At 44.9% G+C, this 20,419-nt stretch overlaps 5 protein-coding genes across 5 annotated transcripts; 3 read left to right on the top strand and 2 right to left on the bottom strand.

Annotated features, from left to right (window-relative positions):
• Positions 1-227: 227 nt before the first annotated feature.
• Positions 228-2,076, bottom strand: BDB00DRAFT_804574 (Endonuclease/exonuclease/phosphatase). The gene is made up of 4 exons (XM_053122127.1): positions 1,784-2,076; positions 1,494-1,687; positions 1,281-1,405; positions 228-1,208 (listed from the first exon to the last, which is right to left on the bottom strand). Exons 1-4 carry the CDS (start codon positions 1,911-1,913, stop codon positions 437-439), a joined length of 1,221 nt encoding a protein of 406 aa, XP_052983736.1. The 5' UTR covers positions 1,914-2,076; the 3' UTR covers positions 228-436.
• Positions 2,077-2,079: 3 nt separating this feature from the next.
• On the top strand, positions 2,080-4,353 carry BDB00DRAFT_804570 (Alpha/Beta hydrolase protein). Its single transcript, XM_053122126.1, has 5 exons — positions 2,080-2,659; positions 2,808-3,070; positions 3,138-3,268; positions 3,366-3,424; positions 3,547-4,353. Exons 1-5 carry the CDS (start codon positions 2,107-2,109, stop codon positions 4,134-4,136), a joined length of 1,596 nt encoding a protein of 531 aa, XP_052983735.1. The 5' UTR covers positions 2,080-2,106; the 3' UTR covers positions 4,137-4,353.
• A 5,633-nt stretch (positions 4,354-9,986) lies between these two features.
• BDB00DRAFT_868506 (uncharacterized protein) lies at positions 9,987-13,378 on the top strand (the record flags this gene model as incomplete). The annotated part of the gene is made up of 11 exons (XM_053126479.1): positions 9,987-10,343; positions 10,464-10,492; positions 10,646-10,925; positions 10,985-11,062; positions 11,191-11,301; positions 11,405-11,535; positions 11,611-11,765; positions 11,832-11,940; positions 12,027-12,225; positions 12,317-13,044; positions 13,114-13,378. The coding sequence occupies 11 exons, from the start codon at positions 9,987-9,989 to the stop codon at positions 13,376-13,378; spliced, it is 2,442 nt and encodes an 813-aa protein (XP_052983734.1).
• A 335-nt stretch (positions 13,379-13,713) lies between these two features.
• On the top strand, positions 13,714-16,780 carry BDB00DRAFT_784798 (6-phosphofructokinase; the record flags this gene model as incomplete). The annotated part of the gene is made up of 3 exons (XM_053120490.1): positions 13,714-14,374; positions 14,455-14,522; positions 14,600-16,780. The coding sequence occupies 3 exons, from the start codon at positions 13,714-13,716 to the stop codon at positions 16,778-16,780; spliced, it is 2,910 nt and encodes a 969-aa protein (XP_052983733.1).
• A 325-nt stretch (positions 16,781-17,105) lies between these two features.
• On the bottom strand, positions 17,106-18,995 carry BDB00DRAFT_756771 (WD40-repeat-containing domain protein; the record flags this gene model as incomplete). The annotated part of the gene is made up of 4 exons (XM_053118932.1): positions 17,106-17,467; positions 17,561-17,900; positions 17,940-18,465; positions 18,496-18,995. The coding sequence occupies 4 exons, from the start codon at positions 18,993-18,995 to the stop codon at positions 17,106-17,108; spliced, it is 1,728 nt and encodes a 575-aa protein (XP_052983732.1).
• Between the last annotated feature and the right edge of the window lie 1,424 nt (positions 18,996-20,419).

Below are 20,419 nucleotides of genomic sequence, written 5' to 3'. Positions count from 1 at the left end.
ATCTGCAATAATTCAGATCATACGTGAGAAATTTTTCTATAGGAGGTTGCTATCAAGGCTTACAGCATCATATATCGCACACGACTGGTGTTATGGTTATGGCATCACTTGTGTATTTGCGAAAATCGGGTTGTAAGCGTCTTTAAAAATCTTTGATCTACTGTACAAAGCTATACACCGCATATAATATCATCATAATGCAGGCTGCAAAAAAAAGCTAGGATGACTGTGTATGTACGTATTTCACACGTTGCGTATCCTTTATTCGATTTTGTTTCATAGCATGCAATAATTCATGCACATACTTTTTCTTGATTGCTATATCACGCTATACTGTATATGCATTATCAGTACTTTTGAGCGTTGTATATTATGGAGTACTTATTACAGCATAAGCAGCAGTTCGTGTGCGCTCATATAAGGTCCAGGTGCTACATTAGTTATTACAAAAATAAGCAGCAATAGCTATTGCTACGACAATGGTCATCATCCAACCTTTTTCATCTAGGAGACCAGATTCGTTCCATTGCTTTCGACGCTCTTTCCACAAAATGTATTCCTGCTTGACTTGCTCGTCATCATCGGGAACAACTTCTACCAACAGATATGCATGATCGCTTGCACTGTAGTCCTCATTTCCGCGTGATCGATGTAGAACTTGCATACAGCGAACAAGAGTCCAATCGAGCTTTGCTTTGAACAGGCCGAAATAATCCGGATTCTCGAGCGTCACTTGATTAACTGGCCAGGGATCATAGAATCCTGGATTGCGTGCCTTTTTTAGAACATCCATACTAAATCCACTCGCATGAGTATAAAGCCAGGCCCAATGACGGATGAAAAACCAAGGAACCCGCGAAAGCCATCCTGCAGTTGCCAGTCTGCTGTTGACTGGACCATCTTGTTCATGAAACGCAAACACGCGCCGGTCCCACCAGCTGCTTTCTGTTTCGCCAAGACTCAAGTATCTGTAGCGATCCGTGGCATATTTAGGTGATAACCGCGCGATTGAGTGTGCCATCGTATTTAAATCGCCACAAATAATTTGATGGGGGATTTCGTCTGTGTGTTGTGAAGCGTATTGAAGGATTTCAGAGAAATTGGCTACACGGTCGATGATGCCGGTGAACACCTCTAAATGTAAACAGTAACACAGCACGGGTGGAAGATCGGGTGCACGGACCGTGGCAGCTAAGCTATATCGCTGACTACATATAAGAAGTGAGTTGATTTGTCGTGAAAGAGCATAAATACTACAAAGCTTGATCGAGAAGACCTACCCTTTACGAGGTTCACGTAGTTTGCTGCCATGATGATCCCAGTCGAATCCATGGTAACGATGATCAATCACATTGAAACTAATTTCATGTTTTGAAAGGATAGCATTACCATGGATACCTCCTCCCTGTGTGATCAATCACTTCTTTTAGCGTATAATTTATATTAAGAAAACCCGATCTGCGCTATTTTGGAAAGAGAATATGCATCCTCACCTGGTCACGCGGTCGCCGTATGGAACTCTCGAGTTCTAAGAACTCACAAACGAATCCACCTTTAACGCCTAGTGCCTCACATAGTTCAAGCATATGATTGCGACTTTGAGAACGCCTGCAGTCGATATCAATCTCCTGAAGTACCATGACATCGGCATCAAGCTTCTTTAATGTCGTAATGATTGCGTCGGGTTCTGTTTTTGGTTGCATAAAACATAATATATTAGAGGTATGCTAGGCTAAGTACCTTATATAGTTAGAGAATAAAAAAGAAGCCATACTACGCATACCATAATTACGTTCAATATTCCATTGCAGGATCTTTAGGGATCGCTTTGTTTCGTTTATGTGTGTAGTATCATCTATATTCAAAGGGCGAAAGTCGTATGTTAGGAGGTGGCCTGGTTCAGTCGTGGCCATCGAAACAAAATTATGAAAGCATGGGTCCAGTGCACGCGCTTTTTAACGCTCTCCAATCGCCATGCCCGCAGGAGGAGTGAAACCTCTGCGGAGTTAACTGTTTGCTCGTTTCCTGTCTTCTAGCTATAAACCTTAAGCCATGTCGCTCTTCTCTCTTCTTTCCTTCCCTCTTTCATTCTTTTCTGTATAATCAATGTTAATACAAAGCAATGATACACTTCAGTCGGATGTTTCTACATTTCCGATAGCAAATGAGAAATTCGTCTGCGAAAAAGGACCTACTCTACGTCGATCTCCTGGTCCTTCTGCTTCTTCTTCGTCCTCGCTGTCGGCTAAAGGTGTCGTCGTCGATGGCGACTCTTCTTCTTCTCCTCCCAGCAATAATGGTAATCGGTTTCGCAACTATCCACCGTCACTGCCACCAAAACGACTCAAACGGTCTTGTATCCAATGGGTACGGATGCACATTGACCATTTTCTCTGTTCGCTTTTGTCGTTATCGATACTATCCGTGATCTGTACCATTGCCTTTGCCCAATCCGCGCAACGTGCTTATTCCGAAGAAGGGCGCGCTATGAATTCTGACGAGCGTGATTATCCAGATGAGAAAATCGTACCAGACGAATGTTATTATATCAAGCGGTGGGGATATGAAGCGCGTGTCTACGACATAGTGACTGACGATGGCTACATTCTTCGCATGTATCGAATTATTGGCGGGGGTGGTGGCAGCAACGATAATTCAAGTAAATATTGAAAACTACTTGCCTTTTTGCAACTGCCTCCTCACGTACCCCTTTCCCCCAGCCCCCCTTAACCTCGCTCTTTTTTCTCTTTTTCAATGACATATGCTAATGTTTTTCCCCGCATTTCAAATTCCCGGCTCTCTCTTAGAAAAGCGCCCCGTGCTGCTCGGTCACGGCTTATTCCAATGTTCAGGCGATTTTTTACTGAACGAAGAAAAATCATTGGCATTTGCTCTAGTGGAACAAGGATACGATGTGTGGCTCGGAAACACACGAGCAACTGGATCTGTTGATCATGTTTCGTTGTCGCACCGAGATCCTGAATATTGGGCATGGGGTTTGAAAGAACTTGGTACCTACGACTGGCCCACCATGATTGACTTTATACGAGAAGAGACCGGCCATCACAAGGTATTGGGGCCTGTGTATGAGCGTTTGGGCATACATGCGTACTGATAATTCATTGTCTACAATCTAGATCGCATACATTGGGCACTCACAAGGAAATGCAATGGCTTTTGTGGGCTTGAAGCTTCGCCACGAAGTAGCAGATAAACTCAGTTGTTTTGTTGCATTGGCTCCGGCTGTCTTTTCAGGGACTTTGGTAAAGTAAGTGTGATACCTTAACCTTGTATTTGTTATTTTTCTTGGCAAACTGGCGGAATTGCCGGAAAGCTCATATTTGTGTTTCTGTATCGTGATGCAGCAAGTTCCCGTTGAAACAGCTCATCGCAATGAACAAGCGTACCTTTACTGTTATATTTGGTAAGCACAGAAACGAATAGGAACTTATCACGAGGAGAAGGACGCTAGTGCTGCTGTTTTTGCATAGAGATAGTAATTCGAATCCGATACATCACGTCATTAATGAACCTACTTAATTACAGGCTCGGGAGCATTTATACCGATCATGTCGTTTGCACAACGTATCTGTCATCCCGTGCTGTTCTCTCACATGGCCTACAGCATGTTTGCATACCTCTTCTCCTGGTGGGATACCCATTGGCTTCGTCGAAGAAAGCCAAAGTACTTTCAGTTTACTCCAAGACCTGTGTCATCTCAGCTAATTTCCGATTGGATGGAAGGCTGGGGAAAGCGTGGGGTATGTCTTCATGTAACAGACGCATCGCCAATCCCATTTTCCACTTCATCTACGGTGTCCAAGGTCCCCCTCACGGTGTTTTACGGCACAGACGACTTCTTGATAGATGGCGAACGGCTTGTACAGACGTTTGAAGGATACGAAAACTATGGTAGGGTGTCACCGCGCGACATCCCCTTACGAAAAACACCCGAGAGTACAAAGAGCGGAAGTGGGAAGAGCAGCCTATTTCCCATGCTCGACCTGGTGCATGCCCAATGCATAGATGGATACGAACATATGGACAACATATGGGCGCATAATAATGTGATAACAACCTACCCTGCCATATTTACTGCGCTATCTACTGCTCGGTGGACGGCCAACAGTACTTGAGAAGGCTAACTGCCTACATTTACCACTACTACAATTATAATCAGAAGCCACAAGTAATTTTACTAATTATTAGCGGTCCTTCCTCGCTGACAGTATACTAATAGTTATTGGATTTTATTTTATTTACTGGTAGAAATAAATTTTTTGGTAGACTTTTTTTTATTAGTAGAAAATATTTTACATTTAAAAATTATAAAAATTGAATTTTTGTTTTTTATATTGACTTGTGTCCCCAAATATAAACATAATTACTTATTATAAGAGTTTGACATTTCTCTAAGGTTATAAGTCTCCCGGATTGCTCGCTCAGATGAATGAGCCCCTCCGCTTCGCTCCGTGTCATTCACCGGAAACGTGTCGCAAAGGGGTTCCCCCCTTGACCCCCAAGCCCCCCTGTGGAGCGAGGTTGCATCATTGTTTTGGCATTAGATCCTTATTGTCTGTTTCTAAAAACACAAGCAAGGTCATTGTGCAGTGAGAAGTATTCTATCATGAAAAGTCGTCAAAGTTGGATACTTACTATCTCCAATTTTGGTTGCCAAGCGAATATAAGTGTGGAAAATGATGGTGTAGTAATATTGATAAAAAGAGAATAGGCGATAAAAAGAAATTTCATGAAAAACAACATTTCGGGCGTTTAGGCCTTGATGACCCGCGATACTTGAGTTCTCGGGATCTAACATGATTCTGGTGGATGATGGGCTGCGGACGCGTGACATGTCTACATAGAGTACTGTAGACCATGGGTGAAAGAAGGTTCAGGCATGTAGAAGCCAGCATTGTTGAAACACTGTGCCTTAAAGATGGTCATAGTGAATGCCAGGCGAACAGGGAATTGCGTGCGTTTAAATAGAAGGGGGAGCGTGTTAGTGAAGGTGCGAGTGTTATGCGAGGGATTAAGACGATGTTGCCGGTATGAGGTCCAGTGGCTATATCAGCTTCAAGTACATATCTTTCTAAAGATCGTACAATCATCCGTGTCCTATTCCAGAAACCATTTTGGGTGTGCAAGTTCCGCAAAGCATGACTGGGTAACCGACTTTGAGTTTTAGCGAGTGTGGTGGGAGGTCGGATAAATTCATTGCATTCAGAAGCTCTGGTGGGTATGTGATTTTGATCTTCTAGATCATCCACGGTATCTGCGCTTGGGAATTCATGTATGGTGCCTAGGAAATGGTCGAGTATCAGATCGTTGATTGTTGAAACGTCGGCATTCTTTGGAGTCAAGATAGAGGGATTGATGAGGTAATCACGATCCACATGTCGTGCGTTGAGGTTGCCGTAAATGGCTTCTATGAGCTCGTACATTTTATAATTTGGCATGAGCATTCGATCTGAAAGCCGGACTTCGTCATCAGTGGTTGGCACCAACAGCTCAGCACCATCACCAATGCAAAGTAAATATAGCGTAAACTCGCAAAGCTCATTTGCATCATTAGTGTTGGCAGCTTGCTGGACGCGCATGTTGGTTTCAAGGTGGTGGATGGTGACGCTGCGCCAAATGGATGAGCGATTTAAGCACTGCTGTACGATCTGCGAGCGCGACGCATTTGGTATCACAGGGAAGACCTATTGTCAGGCTTGATGCAAATTTTTGAATGTAAGTACTACCGCTCAATAGTAAAAGAATGCAAAGTAGAAGAGATGATACAATGTTGAATACCTGGCGAAAGGTAACACTAAAGACCATGCTTGTTTCCAAATGGAACATTGGCAAGCGCAGGATCGTCATGTCTCATGAGATCTTGGATACTTCTGTATACATAATGTAGTGAATATGTTGATATTTGTATTGATATTTGTATTCAGCGTGTTTAAAGCGATGGCAATCCTCAGATGATAAAGATCGTGTCAATGACGGTTATCCCCTTGATTCTTTCCTCGATGCGATACCCGTCTACTCATATAGTCGTACATTCATGTAGAATAAATTTCTGATCTGGAGGAGTCACACACCTCGGCGCGTCATATACGTGAGAGAGTAACCTGATTGGATAGAATGGACCGGCTCAAATGCCGCGTGTGTTCATTAATCTATGTAACCGTGCGGCCGCAGCAATCATGAGGCTCTTCTGCCTCCTCGTCAACTTTTCTAAACCAAAGCTATTCAACATGATTGGAACGGATTAGAGGATCGAAGAGTGTGTGCTTATGTTAGTGAGTGAGAAGAGCGTATGCAACCGGTTGTGAGTATACAGCGATTTCTTAAGATCCGTTTATCTCACTTCCTTTCTTTTTTTGACACAGATCTTTTACTCGTCTTAACCTGGTCCTTCTCCCCTTCACGTTGGCTATCAAAGCACAAATGCAAGTGTAAGTTCAATATGGAAAGTGTGAAGTGTACTTTGAGGTTTTGCATGTGGATATTATATACGAAAGAAGATCTGAATCTTGACGTGTCTAAAGAAGTGTGTGTACAGCATGCAGCCGCTAATGTTATACTCTTTTCTTCTCTGCTACTATTGTAGGGTCCTGACTTTCTGAAATGGTTGGTTCGGTTTGGTGTTTGCACCCCACCCTTAAGCACAAGCAACAACTGTAAGTACGGTAGGGAATGAAATGTGAGCATGAGCTGGAGAGAAGTCGAGTGTCTGTTGGAGGTGCTGATGCCATGACGTGTCAAAAGTAGCTGCATATTTAGAACAGCCTGCTCATGATCTCTCTCTACTTCAGGTTCTGCTTTATGCTGGTTGGGTTATTCGTGTCCGGCGGACAAGTAACAGATAGTAAGTATAAGCAAAAGGGGACTTGAACATTGGTAGGTGAGTAGGATGGCCTCGGTGCTGGATATGACGTGTCAAAGGTGTGCAGTGTGCGCAGCAGCGTGACGGGAAAGGGTTCCTGACCCTGACGTGTGCAGTATGGCAGTCTCTCAAAAAATTTTCCTTTTTTGAACTCAAGGCTCTCTTCCTCCAAGTCAAGGATGTCATGATAGTAAGTATAGCTGGAAAGGATTTTGGTGTTTGTTTTTGTCTTTGCGTGTTTGAAGAACCAGGAAGATGTCTGCCGTGACATGTCAAAAAGTGTATGCAGCTGCTCATAAATGTTTTCTTTTTTTCTATTAGAGGATGGCTCTGCGGTGATCTGTTTGGACTTGGATTGTCTTAGACCCCATCTCTCTCTGTGTATAAGTTTGCTGTAAAACGACAAAACAAATGTAAGTATAGCTGGATCCAGCTTGGGATGGAGGAGGATGGTTATGCCGTTTTAAAAAATAAAGATAGCACAGTAGGTGCAGCCCTCTAATGTTCTTTTCTTTCTCCAACTAGAAGAAGTGTTTCTGTCTTGGCTGCGATTCTCTGCTCTGCTCTGGCCGTGTGTTCGGTTCTCCTGTGTCTCATCGTAGAAGTATGGGTAAGTATAGCACGATAGAATTTTTAGGTGCGAGTGTGTGTTTTTTAATAATTTCCCATTATCTGTTCGTCTCTTTTGTTTCTCAGAATGGTGATAGTGCACAGACACCTCCATGCTGGTCAAGATTGATGCTCTACTGCCATCCCGCTTTTGGAAGCCGACTTGCCAAGTAGTCCGTCGGCTGTGGTCAAGATCTATCCATCCATCTGGACGGTGGCGTGTGCTTTTTGCTTTGAATGGACCTGGAGGAAGTCGTTAAAAGCCTCATATTCTTCTTGCTTTGTTATATATATACCCTCCCCTCCCCTCCCTTTTCCCCTTACTCTGACCCAGGAAGTCGTTAAAAGCGTCTATTGCGTTCTTTATATAGTTTACCCCCCTCCCCTCCCCCTTTGCTTTCTTCCACAGTTCCTAGTAGCCTCTGTCTCGACCCATCTTCGGATGTTGCATCGTTTCACGCGAACGGCTGTTTTTTTTACTCAGGCAGCCTCCGGGCGTAAGTCCTGCTTCATTTCAAGATTCCCCGTGCCCACGGTTCAAAAGTGCGGCCGAGGTCCCCCATGAATTTGGGGAATGCTTTGCGTAAGTGTTTACTTTCTCTCTTTCTCTTTTTCTGTCTGTGGATTTGCATGGAAAGGACGGGTTTCCTTTTTTGTGAGTTACAAAAGCAAGCTAACTCATAACTCTTAATTTTTTTAATAAATAGATTTGTCAATAACATCATCATGCATTTACTTTCTTACCTGTGTTTATGTGTCACAAAAAATGATTGTAGTACCCTATCTGCGAACGTCCCTGTTAAATTCACGTGAAAACGATTGCCTAAAGTAACATAATTGTATCGAGAAAAATCACAGACTTGTCATTATGAGCCTGTATTAGGATCATTACTACCAATTTTCTAAGAGAAAGAATTCCCCACAGATACCTTATTTTTCTTCCCGGTGTGATTAGCCTTGATGTCATAAAGTTGTACTGAAGCAAAAACCGCACTGCAAAAAATTGTTTTGACAGCTTTGAAGAGTAGCAGCTGTATGGGTAGTAGACCGACCGAAAATCTATGCTAAATCTCCAATGATTCTGTGTAACATATCAGGATTACACGGAATATGCCGTAGTGACCGTCCAGCCATGGTACAGGACTGCCCTGTCAATATAAATGTAATGGAAAAGGGTCACTTTATAATTTAACGACATAGCCAAATATGGTAACGACATATGCTCTAGCTTTTTGCTGTGCTGCTTCTGTTCAATTTAAGAGATTTGACCCCAGAAAGGTGAGTTTATGTATCGCCATGTACGCCAGTTTGTCGAGTACAGACAATAGTATGTACAAGACTTGTTCTTCTGGTATTTAAAGGTAAAAGGGTTAAAACTCAAGCTTCAATAAATGTTATTTAAAAAGCCAAACCTCGTATGTGCAGAAGTAGGCCTTGTCCATATTTGTGGTAGGAAAGACTGTAAATCTCAAAGTAAGGAACAGGCACATTTGCTAGTCTAGCCTACATTTCTTGCCCATGTGTGTATGAGAGTGTTAGGCAATTTTCATTGGCGTCATATATAACTTTAACTAGAAGCTTTCCTTCTTCTCGTCTTCAAGTCTCCTTTTTGCGAAACCTGCTATGCTTCACTTCATTCGTGGCAAATGATAACCCGAAAGTGCTCGATTGAACCAAGCTTAAGTTAATACGGGCAATGATGACCTTTGAACGCAACGTAGATACGTATATATTATCGGCATTGTCTATTTCTAAATTTGATATTAGTTTTTCGTATGTGGATACTGGCCGGTTTCATCCTTGTAATTTTCAAAAAGCTAACGTAATAGTATCATCTCTTCGCTCTCTCTTCTTGATAACTGGTGGCTGCGTAAGTCGCAAGCTTCCAAGACGGTGATGGTATGAATTCGCTCTTGGGCCAGTGTGGCGACCACAACAATTTCCACCTAACGCAACTTTACTTTCCGGGAAAAAAACGTGTTCCAGCTGTTTCCCGTGGCAAAACGAGAAAAATAACGCTACCATGGTTACACATAGAACCAACATCATCAATGCATATGTATGCTCAATGAATAAAGGTGGAGTAAGAGCTAATCACAGAAATACCTTGTAACTGGCATAGTTCCTGCTAGCGCCTATGTGTAGTAACTGTTATGATCGGTACAAAAGCTTATCCATCGCCTGTCGCTTAGTTGCATTTAAAGTGAAGCAAAAAGAGTAAAAGGGTCAACTGCTGCACAACTGTCCGTTAGCTGTGAGCCACAGCAGCACTGTGTCTACCTTCTTTTCCCGCAGACTCCCCTCTCTGTCTCTCTCCCATATACACCACTCTGCTTTTATATATTCTCCAGCGAAACGTCCAAAAGAAGGTTTGTATGCGGATATTGAATATATTTTGCCTCGATGCACCTTTCTGCGCTCGGCTTTTTTTAACCTTCCCTTCTTGTTACAGGCCCTCTATTTTATCTTTCTCTCTCTCTAATAAAGTACAAATTGCATGGGTACAGTCAACGACATGGCGGAATCCGGCACTTATAGTACGTCATTTGAACCATGGCGACAATCTATCCATGGTGGACTTGTCAACGGCAACAGTAACAACGGCAGAACAGCGACAAGCACAGCTACGACAATGAATCCTTCTTACATGACCACCGGACATACGAATTCCGCCCGTAAACCGACAACAGTTTATTTACCCGGTCAAGTTGCTGCCATTGCAACCACGCATCACAATAACACGACTAGTAGTAACAATAACAACAACCACGAGGATAATGAACTAGTAGCTGAAACCAATGAGCCAATCGCTGCTGAAACTGAACCAGCGAACGAAGAACGAGCTCTCGACATGGTAAGTAACATACGAAAAATTAAAGATAAAGTGGTGCTTCATTATTGGCAACATAAGAGTGCCTCTTTCTGATTATTATGTGACCGTATCCGTCCTATTATTCTTTTATATTTTGCTTAGGCGTATGGAAAGTGCATGTGTTGCAGCAGGTAAGACTGGTGGTGAAAGCGGAGAGAGACACAAACAGAGAGCGTATATGAATATAGTGTGAGAAGACGTGGAGGGCGTATTGCATATTTGTTTGTTTTGAATCCCGTATACTTATCCTGTACCTTCTCTGATATATACATAAACCGCCACAGTGAACTTCGTTACCCGGAAACTGTCGCTCGGTTTCGGTGTCCGGTATGCGATACGGTAAACGACTTGAAGCCGCATATCCGAAAACAAATATCAAACGAACCTATCACGTTGCGACAGTTAAAACGGACGGCATCCAAATGCTCGGCTAAAGAAAAAGCAGCCCGACGAGAATCTGGCGAACTTGAGCAAAGAGAACTAGAAAAGCTGTATGAGCCTGTCGAAAGGCTGGTTGAAACGGCTTTTGGCAGCTGGGTCTGCCTAAACCATAGCTTCACCAATGTAAGTTACTTGCGTTAAACAGTGAAAGAGGGGAAAAAGGCTAATTGAATTTCTTATAGGGAATGGAGACGTCATTAGAAGACAGCGGATTAAATTTGGAAGACATCCGTGGCGCATACAGAATGTTATTAAGTTTGGTGAGAAAGAAAGATAGAGTAGAGTGGTGTAAAACAGAGGACGAGGACCACACAAACCACCGAAAAAGATCGGTGCCCCACAAAATTACACCATGCAACCATATTAACACTGAATTTAATTCATATAGCCTGTCAATGTGATACGAGGGATGATGACAGCAACCGAAAAGCTACTGAAGCGACCGTCATTTCCATTAAGGAGAATGGGCGACATTCGGTTCTTGCTGATTGTACTGGAGGTGGGTGTGCAAATAGACAGTGTATATGAAGACTCTGGGGACCTTGCAACAAGAGTGTGCTGGTTAACTCATACCACGTGCATACACACTCTTCTTTTTGTAGAATCCTCTCTTGGCGCAACACAACTTCCACGCAGAAACCAAATACCACCACAACCTATTGAAACGAGTTTTCGGTATCCTGAGCTGTCTCAACAATGAGTGTCATCAGGGGCTTGTCAACTGGTTCTCAAAGTAAGAAGTTCATGAGTTGACCTACATGCATTAATGGTTCATGCAAGGGAATTACTAACATATGCGTTTGCTCAGATATACCACTGAAGGTTTCAGCGACAAAGTTCATCTTGTGCACGCATTTATCACGTATCGGGTATCCAAAGCACGACGAAGTAAGCATGGTTTGCCTGCAGCCTATGAATCGGAATGGAAGATATCCAGTGCCGCACGGACCATGGCATTATTGTGTGAGTGTTTTTTTTCTTAAAGGGACGAAATAGCTACGTCTTTTACTAATCTATCATCACATATAGTCGCGGCAAATCATCAAGCCAACAAATTGCCAATATTTGAGTTTTATAACACAATGGTTGATTACATTAACCTTTTAGGCGACTTTGAATCGTGGCAATCTCGATCAGGGTCAGTATCTGACAGACTAGGGAATGTGTGCGAATGAAGGGAAGATGAGAGCAATAGCTAAGAATAATAGTTTTGTCATTATTTAGGAAATTTGCATTCTGCCAATACCCCTTCCTGATCAGTATGGGTGCAAAGATGCAAATTCTAGAAGCAGACGCCAAGCGGCAAATGGAAACGAAATGGCGTGAAGCATTTTTTAATATGCTTTTCCACCAAAAAGCATCCATGCCATATCTCGTACTACGAGTAAGACGTGAAAATCTCATTGAAGATTCCCTCCTCCAGGTACTATGATTTCAACTTTACCTAGAGCAAACCATCGTACCATTAGAGTGTGTGCCCATTTATTTAACCTGGTGGATAAACACGGTTATAGTTGGCGCAGAACGAATTGGACCTTAAGAAATCATTACGGATAGAATTTGTGGGAGAAGAAGGTGTGGATGCAGGTGGCCTCCGGAAAGAATGGTTCTTGCTACTGGTGCGATCACTCTTCGATCCGCAATACGGCATGTTCACCTATGACGAAGACTCCAACCTATGCTGGTTTAATTCAGTGAGCTTTGAAAATGAAGATCAATATTTCCTTGTTGGTATCGTCTTAGGCCTGGCTATATACAACTCGACGATTCTGGATATACACCTGCCTACTGCATGTTATAAGAAGCTGCTGGGTCACCCGGTCGGTTTATCTGATCTTGAAGTGTTCCGTCCAGTTCTGGCACGCGGGCTGCGACACCTTTTGTCGTTTGAAGGAGATGTAGAAAGCACCTTTTGTCGTGCATTTGTTGCTGAAGTCGAAGCATTTGGTCAAAGGAAGTCGGTTCCCTTAGTACCCGGCGGCGAAAACCTGATGGTGACGAACGAAAATCGTCAGTTGTTCATCGAACTCTACGTGAACCATGTTCTTGAGACCAGCGTCGAGCGACAGTTTGGTGCTTTCCGACGAGGATTCTACCATGTGTGCGGCGGCAATGCTTTGTCACTGTTCCGACCGCAGGAAATCGAATTGCTGGTACGAGGAAGCGACGAACCATTGGAAATCGATGACTTACGCGGCCAAACTGAATATCAAGGCTTTGAACAAGATGAAGATACCATACAGTACGTTGAATTACATTCCTATTTGCCCATGCTTCAAGAAAACTAACGAATCTTGTCTCGTTCTTCTAGACATTTTTGGAGCATCATGAAAGCCATGGAGCCATCCATGCAGCGCAAGCTGCTCATGTTCGTCACTGGGAGTGACCGTATACCTGCGACAGGAGCCACACATATGGATCTTAAGATTGCATGTGGGGGCGAAGACTGCAACCGATTACCGTCAGCACACACGTGCTTTAACCAACTGGTCCTATACCGATATGAGACCAAAGATAAGCTAGAGCGCATGCTGAAAACAGCTGTCATGGAGAGCCAAGGTTTCTATGTTAAATAAGCATTTACCGATATATTCATTACATATACACATACACACATACACGCACATTCTACATACACACATCTTTAATACAACAACAAGCATGAAGGTGGCTTTCTCTTCTCTAATCCAAGGGTTTTTCTAAATGCTTCGATATTAGTTGCTGGGATGGGGTACTAATTATAGCAGAAAATGATGGATTTTTTAACACCCATGCTATTCATTCTACGTATCCGTCCCGCTTGTCTTTTTTCTTTTTCTGGCTTTTTCCTTTGTCATTTACCAAACCGCTCGTACCAAACAAACAATCAAATAACACGCACAACGCAGACGACCTACCACCCCTCTTCGCTATGCAATTAGAAGGATTCTCGCACATATCACTTCGCGCCAACTCACCCATCAAATTCGAAGAAACGCTTCATTTCTACAACGCCTTTGCGTTCAAAAAGTGTTTGGATCAATTACGATCCAATGGCAAGGAGCAAACGAACGGTGACGACGAGGAGAATCATATCCGCAACGTGTGGTTGAAACTCGATACAGCACGCGGCAACTTGACCAACAAATTAATCATCAAACTCTCGCTTTCAGCATCAGCCGTTGACTGTGATCAGAAACCCAATGAGGATGTCGATTGGGGTTTGGAAGAACAAGTGATCGTCTTGATCACCAAGGATATCGACAAGGTCCGTTCCCAGCTGCAAGAATTGGGCGCATCCGTCCAAGATGTGCCAGAGTCTGACTCGGAAAAATTATATGCGCTGGATCCGCTCGGTAACGTGTTGTTGTTCACCAACAAGCTGGCGTTCCCCGGTTTGTTGAATGAACAGAGCCACGAAGGTGTCCCGGCATCCATCGAAGGCGCAGCTCAGCCTGCTGAACAGCCGCGCAAGATTGCTGTTCTAACGTCTGGAGGTGATGCGCCCGGTATGAATCCGTGTGTTCGTGCGGTCGTCCGTTATGGTATATCCAAGGGTTGTGAAATGTATGCCGTATACGAAGGCTATCAAGGTCAGATTATCTTTCACACTTCTTAGTAATTTCTTACAGCCAAAGTTAATGCAAAGATTATATGGGCTACTATTCTATAGGTCTGGTGGATGGCGGCAGTCAGATCCGAAGAATGGACTGGAAAAGCGTACGAGGCTGGATCCGTGTGGTAAGGAATTTGGATAGCGAAAGAAAAATGATGGACTATCATTAAGAGAGAAACAATACTTGCTATATGTATGTTAGGGTGGTACATCTATTGGCACTGCACGGTGTAAACCTTTCCAAACATCCGAGGGACGACTCCAAGGTGCCGAGAATCTGATCAAAAGAGGAATTGATTCCATTATCGTATGCGGCGGTGATGGCTCGTTGACAGGTGCTGACGTTTTCCGATCCGAATGGCCAGGTCTTGTCGATACACTCAAGGACGCAAACCGGATTTCAGCAGAACAAGCGGAAAAGCACAAGCATCTGACGATTGTTGGTCTGGTTGGCAGCATTGATAACGATATGAGCAGCACGGATATTACCATTGGTGCTGTGACGTCGCTGCATCGAATCTGTGAAGCGGTTGACTCGATCAACACTACAGCTTTATCACATTCTCGCGCATTCGTCGTCGAAGTCATGGGTCGTCACTGTGGCTGGTTAGCCCTGATGGCAGGTATTGCCACGGGTGCAGATTTTGTGTTTATTCCCGAACGACCACCGAGCGAGGATGATTGGGAGTCAAGGCTTTGTAACGTGACGCAGCGTCATCGCGATCTGGGAAAACGCAAGACAGTTGTTATTGTTGCCGAAGGTGCACTCGACAGCTCGCTCAAGCCCATCAAAGCAGATCACATCAAATCAATCTTATGCGACCGACTCGGCGTGGATACGCGGGTTACTACGCTGGGCCATGTTCAACGTGGTGGCTCCCCTTGCGCTGCAGACCGTGTGCTGGCAACCATTCAAGGCGTCGAAGCCGTTCGTGCAGTGCTTACTGCAAAGATCGACACGCCATCCCCACTGATTATTTCCAGAAATAACCGAGTTGCAACATGTCCGCTCATGCAAGCAGTTGAATTAACACACGAAGTCGCCAAAGCGATCCAAGAAAAGAACTTTGCACGGGCCATGGAGTTGCGCGATCCACAATTTGCTGAAGAATTTGACGCGTTCACAGCGAGCACGATACTGGATGATTGCAACGCCAATATTGTACTACCTGATCATCGACGGTTGCGGATCGCTATCGTGCATATAGGTGCCCCGTCTGGTGGTATGAATGCTGCAACAAGAACTGCTGTACGCTATGCGCTCAATCGTGGCCATCATCCTATTGCTGTGTACAATGGATTCTCGGGTTTGGTGCGCGGAACCATGCAAGACGCAACTTGGATTGGTGTGGATGGATGGACCTCTCACGGAGGCTCTGAACTCGGCACCAACCGTCATGTACCCGGCATCGACGTAGATATGGGCATGGTTGCGTACCAAATGCAGAAGAACAAGATTCAGGGGCTGATGGTAGTCGGTGGTTTTGAAGCATTCTCGTCGTTGGTCGAACTTGAAAAGGGTCGCAAGTACTATCCATCTCTATGTGTCCCAATATGCCACTTGCCGGCTACGATTTCGAACAATGTTCCCGGAACAGACTATTCGTTGGGCACAGACACGTCGCTCAATGCTATTGTCTCATCATGCGATGCTATTGGTCAATCAGCGCGATCCTCGCGCCGACGTGTGTTTGTTGTCGAGGTCCAAGGCGGCAAGTCGGGCTACCTTGCTGTTGAGGCCGGATTAGCATCCGGTGCTAACACCATCTATATTCCAGAAGAAGGTATCACTTTGTCAAGACTGCAGTCCGACGTCAAGCATTTGTTGGCCATGTACATGGATGATGATGCCGATATGTCTGAAGGCCGTATCATTCTGCGGACGGAGGATGTCAGCGAAACATACACAACCGATGTGATCAGTAATATTCTTAAAGACGAAGGCCATCAGCTGTTTGATTCCCGCACAGCTGTCTTGGGCCATATCCAGCAAGGCGATACACCGTCACCGCTTGATCGCATCCGCGCTACACGGCTCGCTATGCGCTGTGTCCAGTTTATTGAGGATCATTCATCTAATGCACTCGATAAGGCCCACGGCGAAAAGCAGCCAGTACCTGTTGAGCTTACTGACTGCGACGAATCAGTTGCTGTTGTGGGTATTTCAGGTGCCAATGTCAAAAATAATTCTATTAAGGAGTTGCTGCCGATTACGGACTTGAAGAAAAGAAAGCCGCGCGCTGCCTGGTGGTTTGAGCATCGTCCCTTGGTTGACCTCCTATCTGGACGGGGCATGTTTACACCTCAGGCACAGAAGCTTCTCGCTGAAGAACACAACAGTGATAATAGCAGTAATGAGAATAGTAGCAACAACAACCAATAATTATAATAAAGCCATTATTAGCATCTTTTCTTGTTTTTCATTGGTTGTAAATGATGTTTCTTAGATTTTTAATATACGTGTGTGCGTGTGCTTGAGAGAACAAAGAAATGTGGGTTTCGATTTGGTATGTAAGATAAAAAGAGAGTGTTATAATATATATAAATATATAATTAGCGGGAGCAAACAAAAGATGGTAACGTAGTCGGAGAAATGTGCGTGTGTGTGTTGATAATAGTAGTAGTAGTTTTGAGTATGTGTGTGGTGTGTTTATATGGGAGGCTAAGGGAGGGGGTATTTTGGCGGGTCAGAGGGACATGTTTCTCTTCTACTCAGAAAGTCCAACGACTCCATAGTCCAATACTTCTAGACGAGTTATATTATCGGCGCATTTGACAGCTGCAACGCATCGTCTTTCATCAAAGGCAACTCTCCATACGCCGCTTACATTCTTGATTAGATCATGCATCAACTCTCCTGTCTTGATATTCCACATCTTCAATCCACCTTCAGATCCTGATACAACTTTGTGTTCGTCGTGCTGAAACGATGTGATAGCGCCTTGATGGCCAATAAGTATATGTTGCCGCTCACCATCATCGGGTGACCATACACGGAGTGTTTGATCAGCAGCTGCGCTCACCAAGAAATTGTCTGTGAGACCCAACAGACCAACCAAAATGGTGTGACCTATTTGGTACATTGGGATTGTCCGATCAGTATCTTTCTCTCTCTTTGATTATATGAAAGAAATAAAAAGAGACATTGAATTCGACAAGTTACCTCCTAAGACATGCAGACAACTTCCATCGACAATACTCCAGATACGAACGGTAGAGTCCATGCTGCCACTAATGCATCGATTTCGCTTCGGATCTATGACGACCGAATAGACTTTTTGCTCGTGGCCAACAAGCACGTGCCGCAATTGTCCCATCTCCAGGTGCCACAAGCGCACCGTGTTGTCATAGCTACCACTAGCTAGGATATTCCCATGAGCAGCAAGGTCTCTCACGGACATGGTGTGGCCTGTGAGCGTATGAACGTGGTATTTTGTGCCGGGGTAATCGGCACCGACATTGTTCCATTCGCCCATCGGGTCATCTGCGTCGGTAGACATGGGCTCGAGCGGATAAGACGTCTTTGCATGCAAGGGCATGACAGGATGCCGTGTTCGTCGCTGCAGCTGTGGCTCGTTATTGCTGTGATCTTTTTCAAGAGTAGGCAGCATCCACACCTGCAGGGTTGTGTCGCGGGATCCACTGACAAGCATGGGGCGCTGCGGCTCCATGTGTCCTGCGCGCGTCCGTGTCGGCATCACAATTGTGAGGCACCGCACCGTACTCGCATGTCCGCGCAAGACATCACAGCATTCGCCCGTTTCGATATCCCAGACACGAATCGTTCGGTCAGTCGAGCCTGTTACCAGTGTGTTACCAACATATTGCAGCGCCCATACGCCGCCATCGTGGCCCTCGAGGACGCGTCGCAGTTTGCCTGTCTTGATATCGTAGATATTGACGCTGTGGTCGTCTGATCCAGTGATGATCTTGTCGTCGTCAAACTGTAAGCACGTCACCACGTTATTGGAATGGCCGGTCAGCTGCATACGCTTTGATCGGTTGTACTTCCAGTTGAGCTGCATGCGATAGTGTCGTCGATATAATTCCTTGTATGCCAAGGCTTGGCTACTCAAATCCATGCTTCCGCCAAAGAACTGCTCAGAGTCGTCGGGTGACACAACATATCCTGCCTCCTCGAACTTGGCTTGCCATAACTCGGCATCACCGTTAATAATCTTGTGCCATTGACGTGAGACAGCAGTTGCTCTGCACAGGCTGGAAAAGTCGACGAGACGCAGAATGCGGTGTGTAAGTAACGGTGGGAGGCGAGCAATAATGTCCATCCTCAGGGCTTGCAGGATGGCGGAGTTTGCGAGTCTAAGAGCGCTCATGGGGGATCGGCGGAGCAAATGCACAAGAAAATAATTTTGGATATTCTGCGGAAGTTCGGCGTAGGTATCCAACATGTGGGTAGGCAAGGAAGAGGTCGTCGTCGTCGCTGTGGTGGACGTTGGAGTTGGTGATGGGGTTGTGGTTAGGGTGGCAGTGGCAGTGTTAATAGTGGATGGTGTGATAGATGACTGTTGTTGAGGTTCGTGTGATCTTGAAGGCACTACTACGGTTTGTTTGCTGAGCTGCTTGTCTAAGGGTATCATTTCCGGGGAATTACTAGTGTCCGCTTGGCTCCAGATGATATCTTGTGAGCCAGAAGAGACAGGCGACAGTGACGGAGATGGGAGTGCGGAATTAGGGCTTTCCTCTGGATTGTCGATCATGGGATAGGATGTTGTTGAGGCAGCGGCTGAGGCGGATGGAGAGGATGGCGTGTCGGTAGGGGCCCTGATATTGTTTGGGAGTAAAGGAGATTGTATAGTGGACGGAAACATGCTAGATGATGCGGAAGCGGATGATGGTGATGATGATGATGATGATGGTGCAAATAGCTGCTGCTGCTGCTCCTGCTCCTCATTGTCATCCGGCGCTTGACAGTTGTTGCTGTTATCGTTACTACTGCTCCTGCTGCTGCTAGCTCCAGCGCGTGATAAATGGTTATAATAGTGTCGTTTTCGTTGCTGCTTATCCTCTTCATCATTTTGAGCCTCATGCTGTTGCTGCTTTTGCAGTGATAGCCTTACAGATGTTTCTGTTCTCTTTGAGCTCCTGATGTTGGTTTCCCAGTCCTCTTCTTTGGAGAACCACGACACTGGCCGTTTTCGTGGTGACTGATTACTTGCTTGATTGGTATCACTTGACACATGTACTGCCACCTATGAAAAAAGTGCAAATAACAACAAAAGAAAAACTTGTTGGACTTTACTGTGGAAACCGGGATGAAGGGACAGAAGAACAACAGCAACAATAGATAAACCCATGCTTGGTTCCAAATTTACCTGACCATCAGAGGAAGAATCCATTTCCACCAAGATTCCTTCTGCACCTGGCATTGTGAAAGGTAACTGGCGAAGCATAGATGGAGTTGGTATATTGGCCAAGGGGTATAAAGCATCTCCGTGAGTCAATGGCGGATTAAAAACAAGCGGTGGAAGCGACCATCGATTATTATGGCCGGGTACAAGCCTGTCTGCTTCGGCCTGGGCAGTGGCTGCTGATCCAACAGGTGGTAAGTGCAAACATATTGTATCTCGTCTGCTAATGAGAGTGCTGGTATTACTAGTATCACGGTGGTTGCTGTTGCCGCCTACGCCGCCGCCGCCTTCACCAGTAATGGTAGACGAAAATCCGTCATTGGAGTTGCTGCTGCTACTGGCACCCTGAGAGCGCAAGGCTTGATCGTCACCACCAATAACGGGTCTGCCTGGAGTGGCAGAAGGAGATGGTAATGGAGACGTCAACTGCAAAGTAGACAATGGTGAGTGATTGCTACTCATTTGCGTTGTGTGGGCGGTGGAATGGGGTTTTCTGTTGGTGGTGGTTGTTTGACCAAAAAAAAAAGGTTCGAAAGGAAAGGCCTCAATTGATTTTCTCAAGTCACTCGTTGCATGTCGGAAGTCGAGGCACTTTTTTTTTCCTTGCTGTATAACCCCTCTCTTCGATCTCTACCCCAGAGCCACGCTATTTA

The sequence above is a fragment of the Zychaea mexicana genome (genome assembly GCF_025766255.1).
Source record: "Zychaea mexicana strain RSA 1403 chromosome Unknown BDB00scaffold_9, whole genome shotgun sequence".
Taxonomy (NCBI): domain Eukaryota; kingdom Fungi; phylum Mucoromycota; class Mucoromycetes; order Mucorales; family Lichtheimiaceae; genus Zychaea; species Zychaea mexicana.
The sequence above is the reverse complement of the archived record's forward strand: the minus strand, read 5'-3'. Positions and strand labels throughout refer to the sequence as shown.

Coding starts and splice junctions, on each gene's coding strand:
- BDB00DRAFT_804574 (XM_053122127.1), bottom strand. CDS start 1,913: ATGGCCACGACTGAACCAGGCCACCTCCTAACATACGACTTTCGCCCT. Junction 1,688..1,783: donor GAATATTGAACGTAATTATG/GTATGCGTAGTA, acceptor AACCAAAAACAG/AACCCGACGCAATCATTACG. Junction 1,209..1,280: donor CTACGTGAACCTCGTAAAGG/GTAGGTCTTCTC, acceptor TCTTATATGTAG/TCAGCGATATAGCTTAGCTG.
- BDB00DRAFT_804570 (XM_053122126.1), top strand. CDS start 2,107: ATGTTAATACAAAGCAATGATACACTTCAGTCGGATGTTTCTACATTT. Junction 3,071..3,137: donor AAGAGACCGGCCATCACAAG/GTATTGGGGCCT, acceptor TCTACAATCTAG/ATCGCATACATTGGGCACTC. Junction 3,425..3,546: donor TACCTTTACTGTTATATTTG/GTAAGCACAGAA, acceptor ACTTAATTACAG/GCTCGGGAGCATTTATACCG.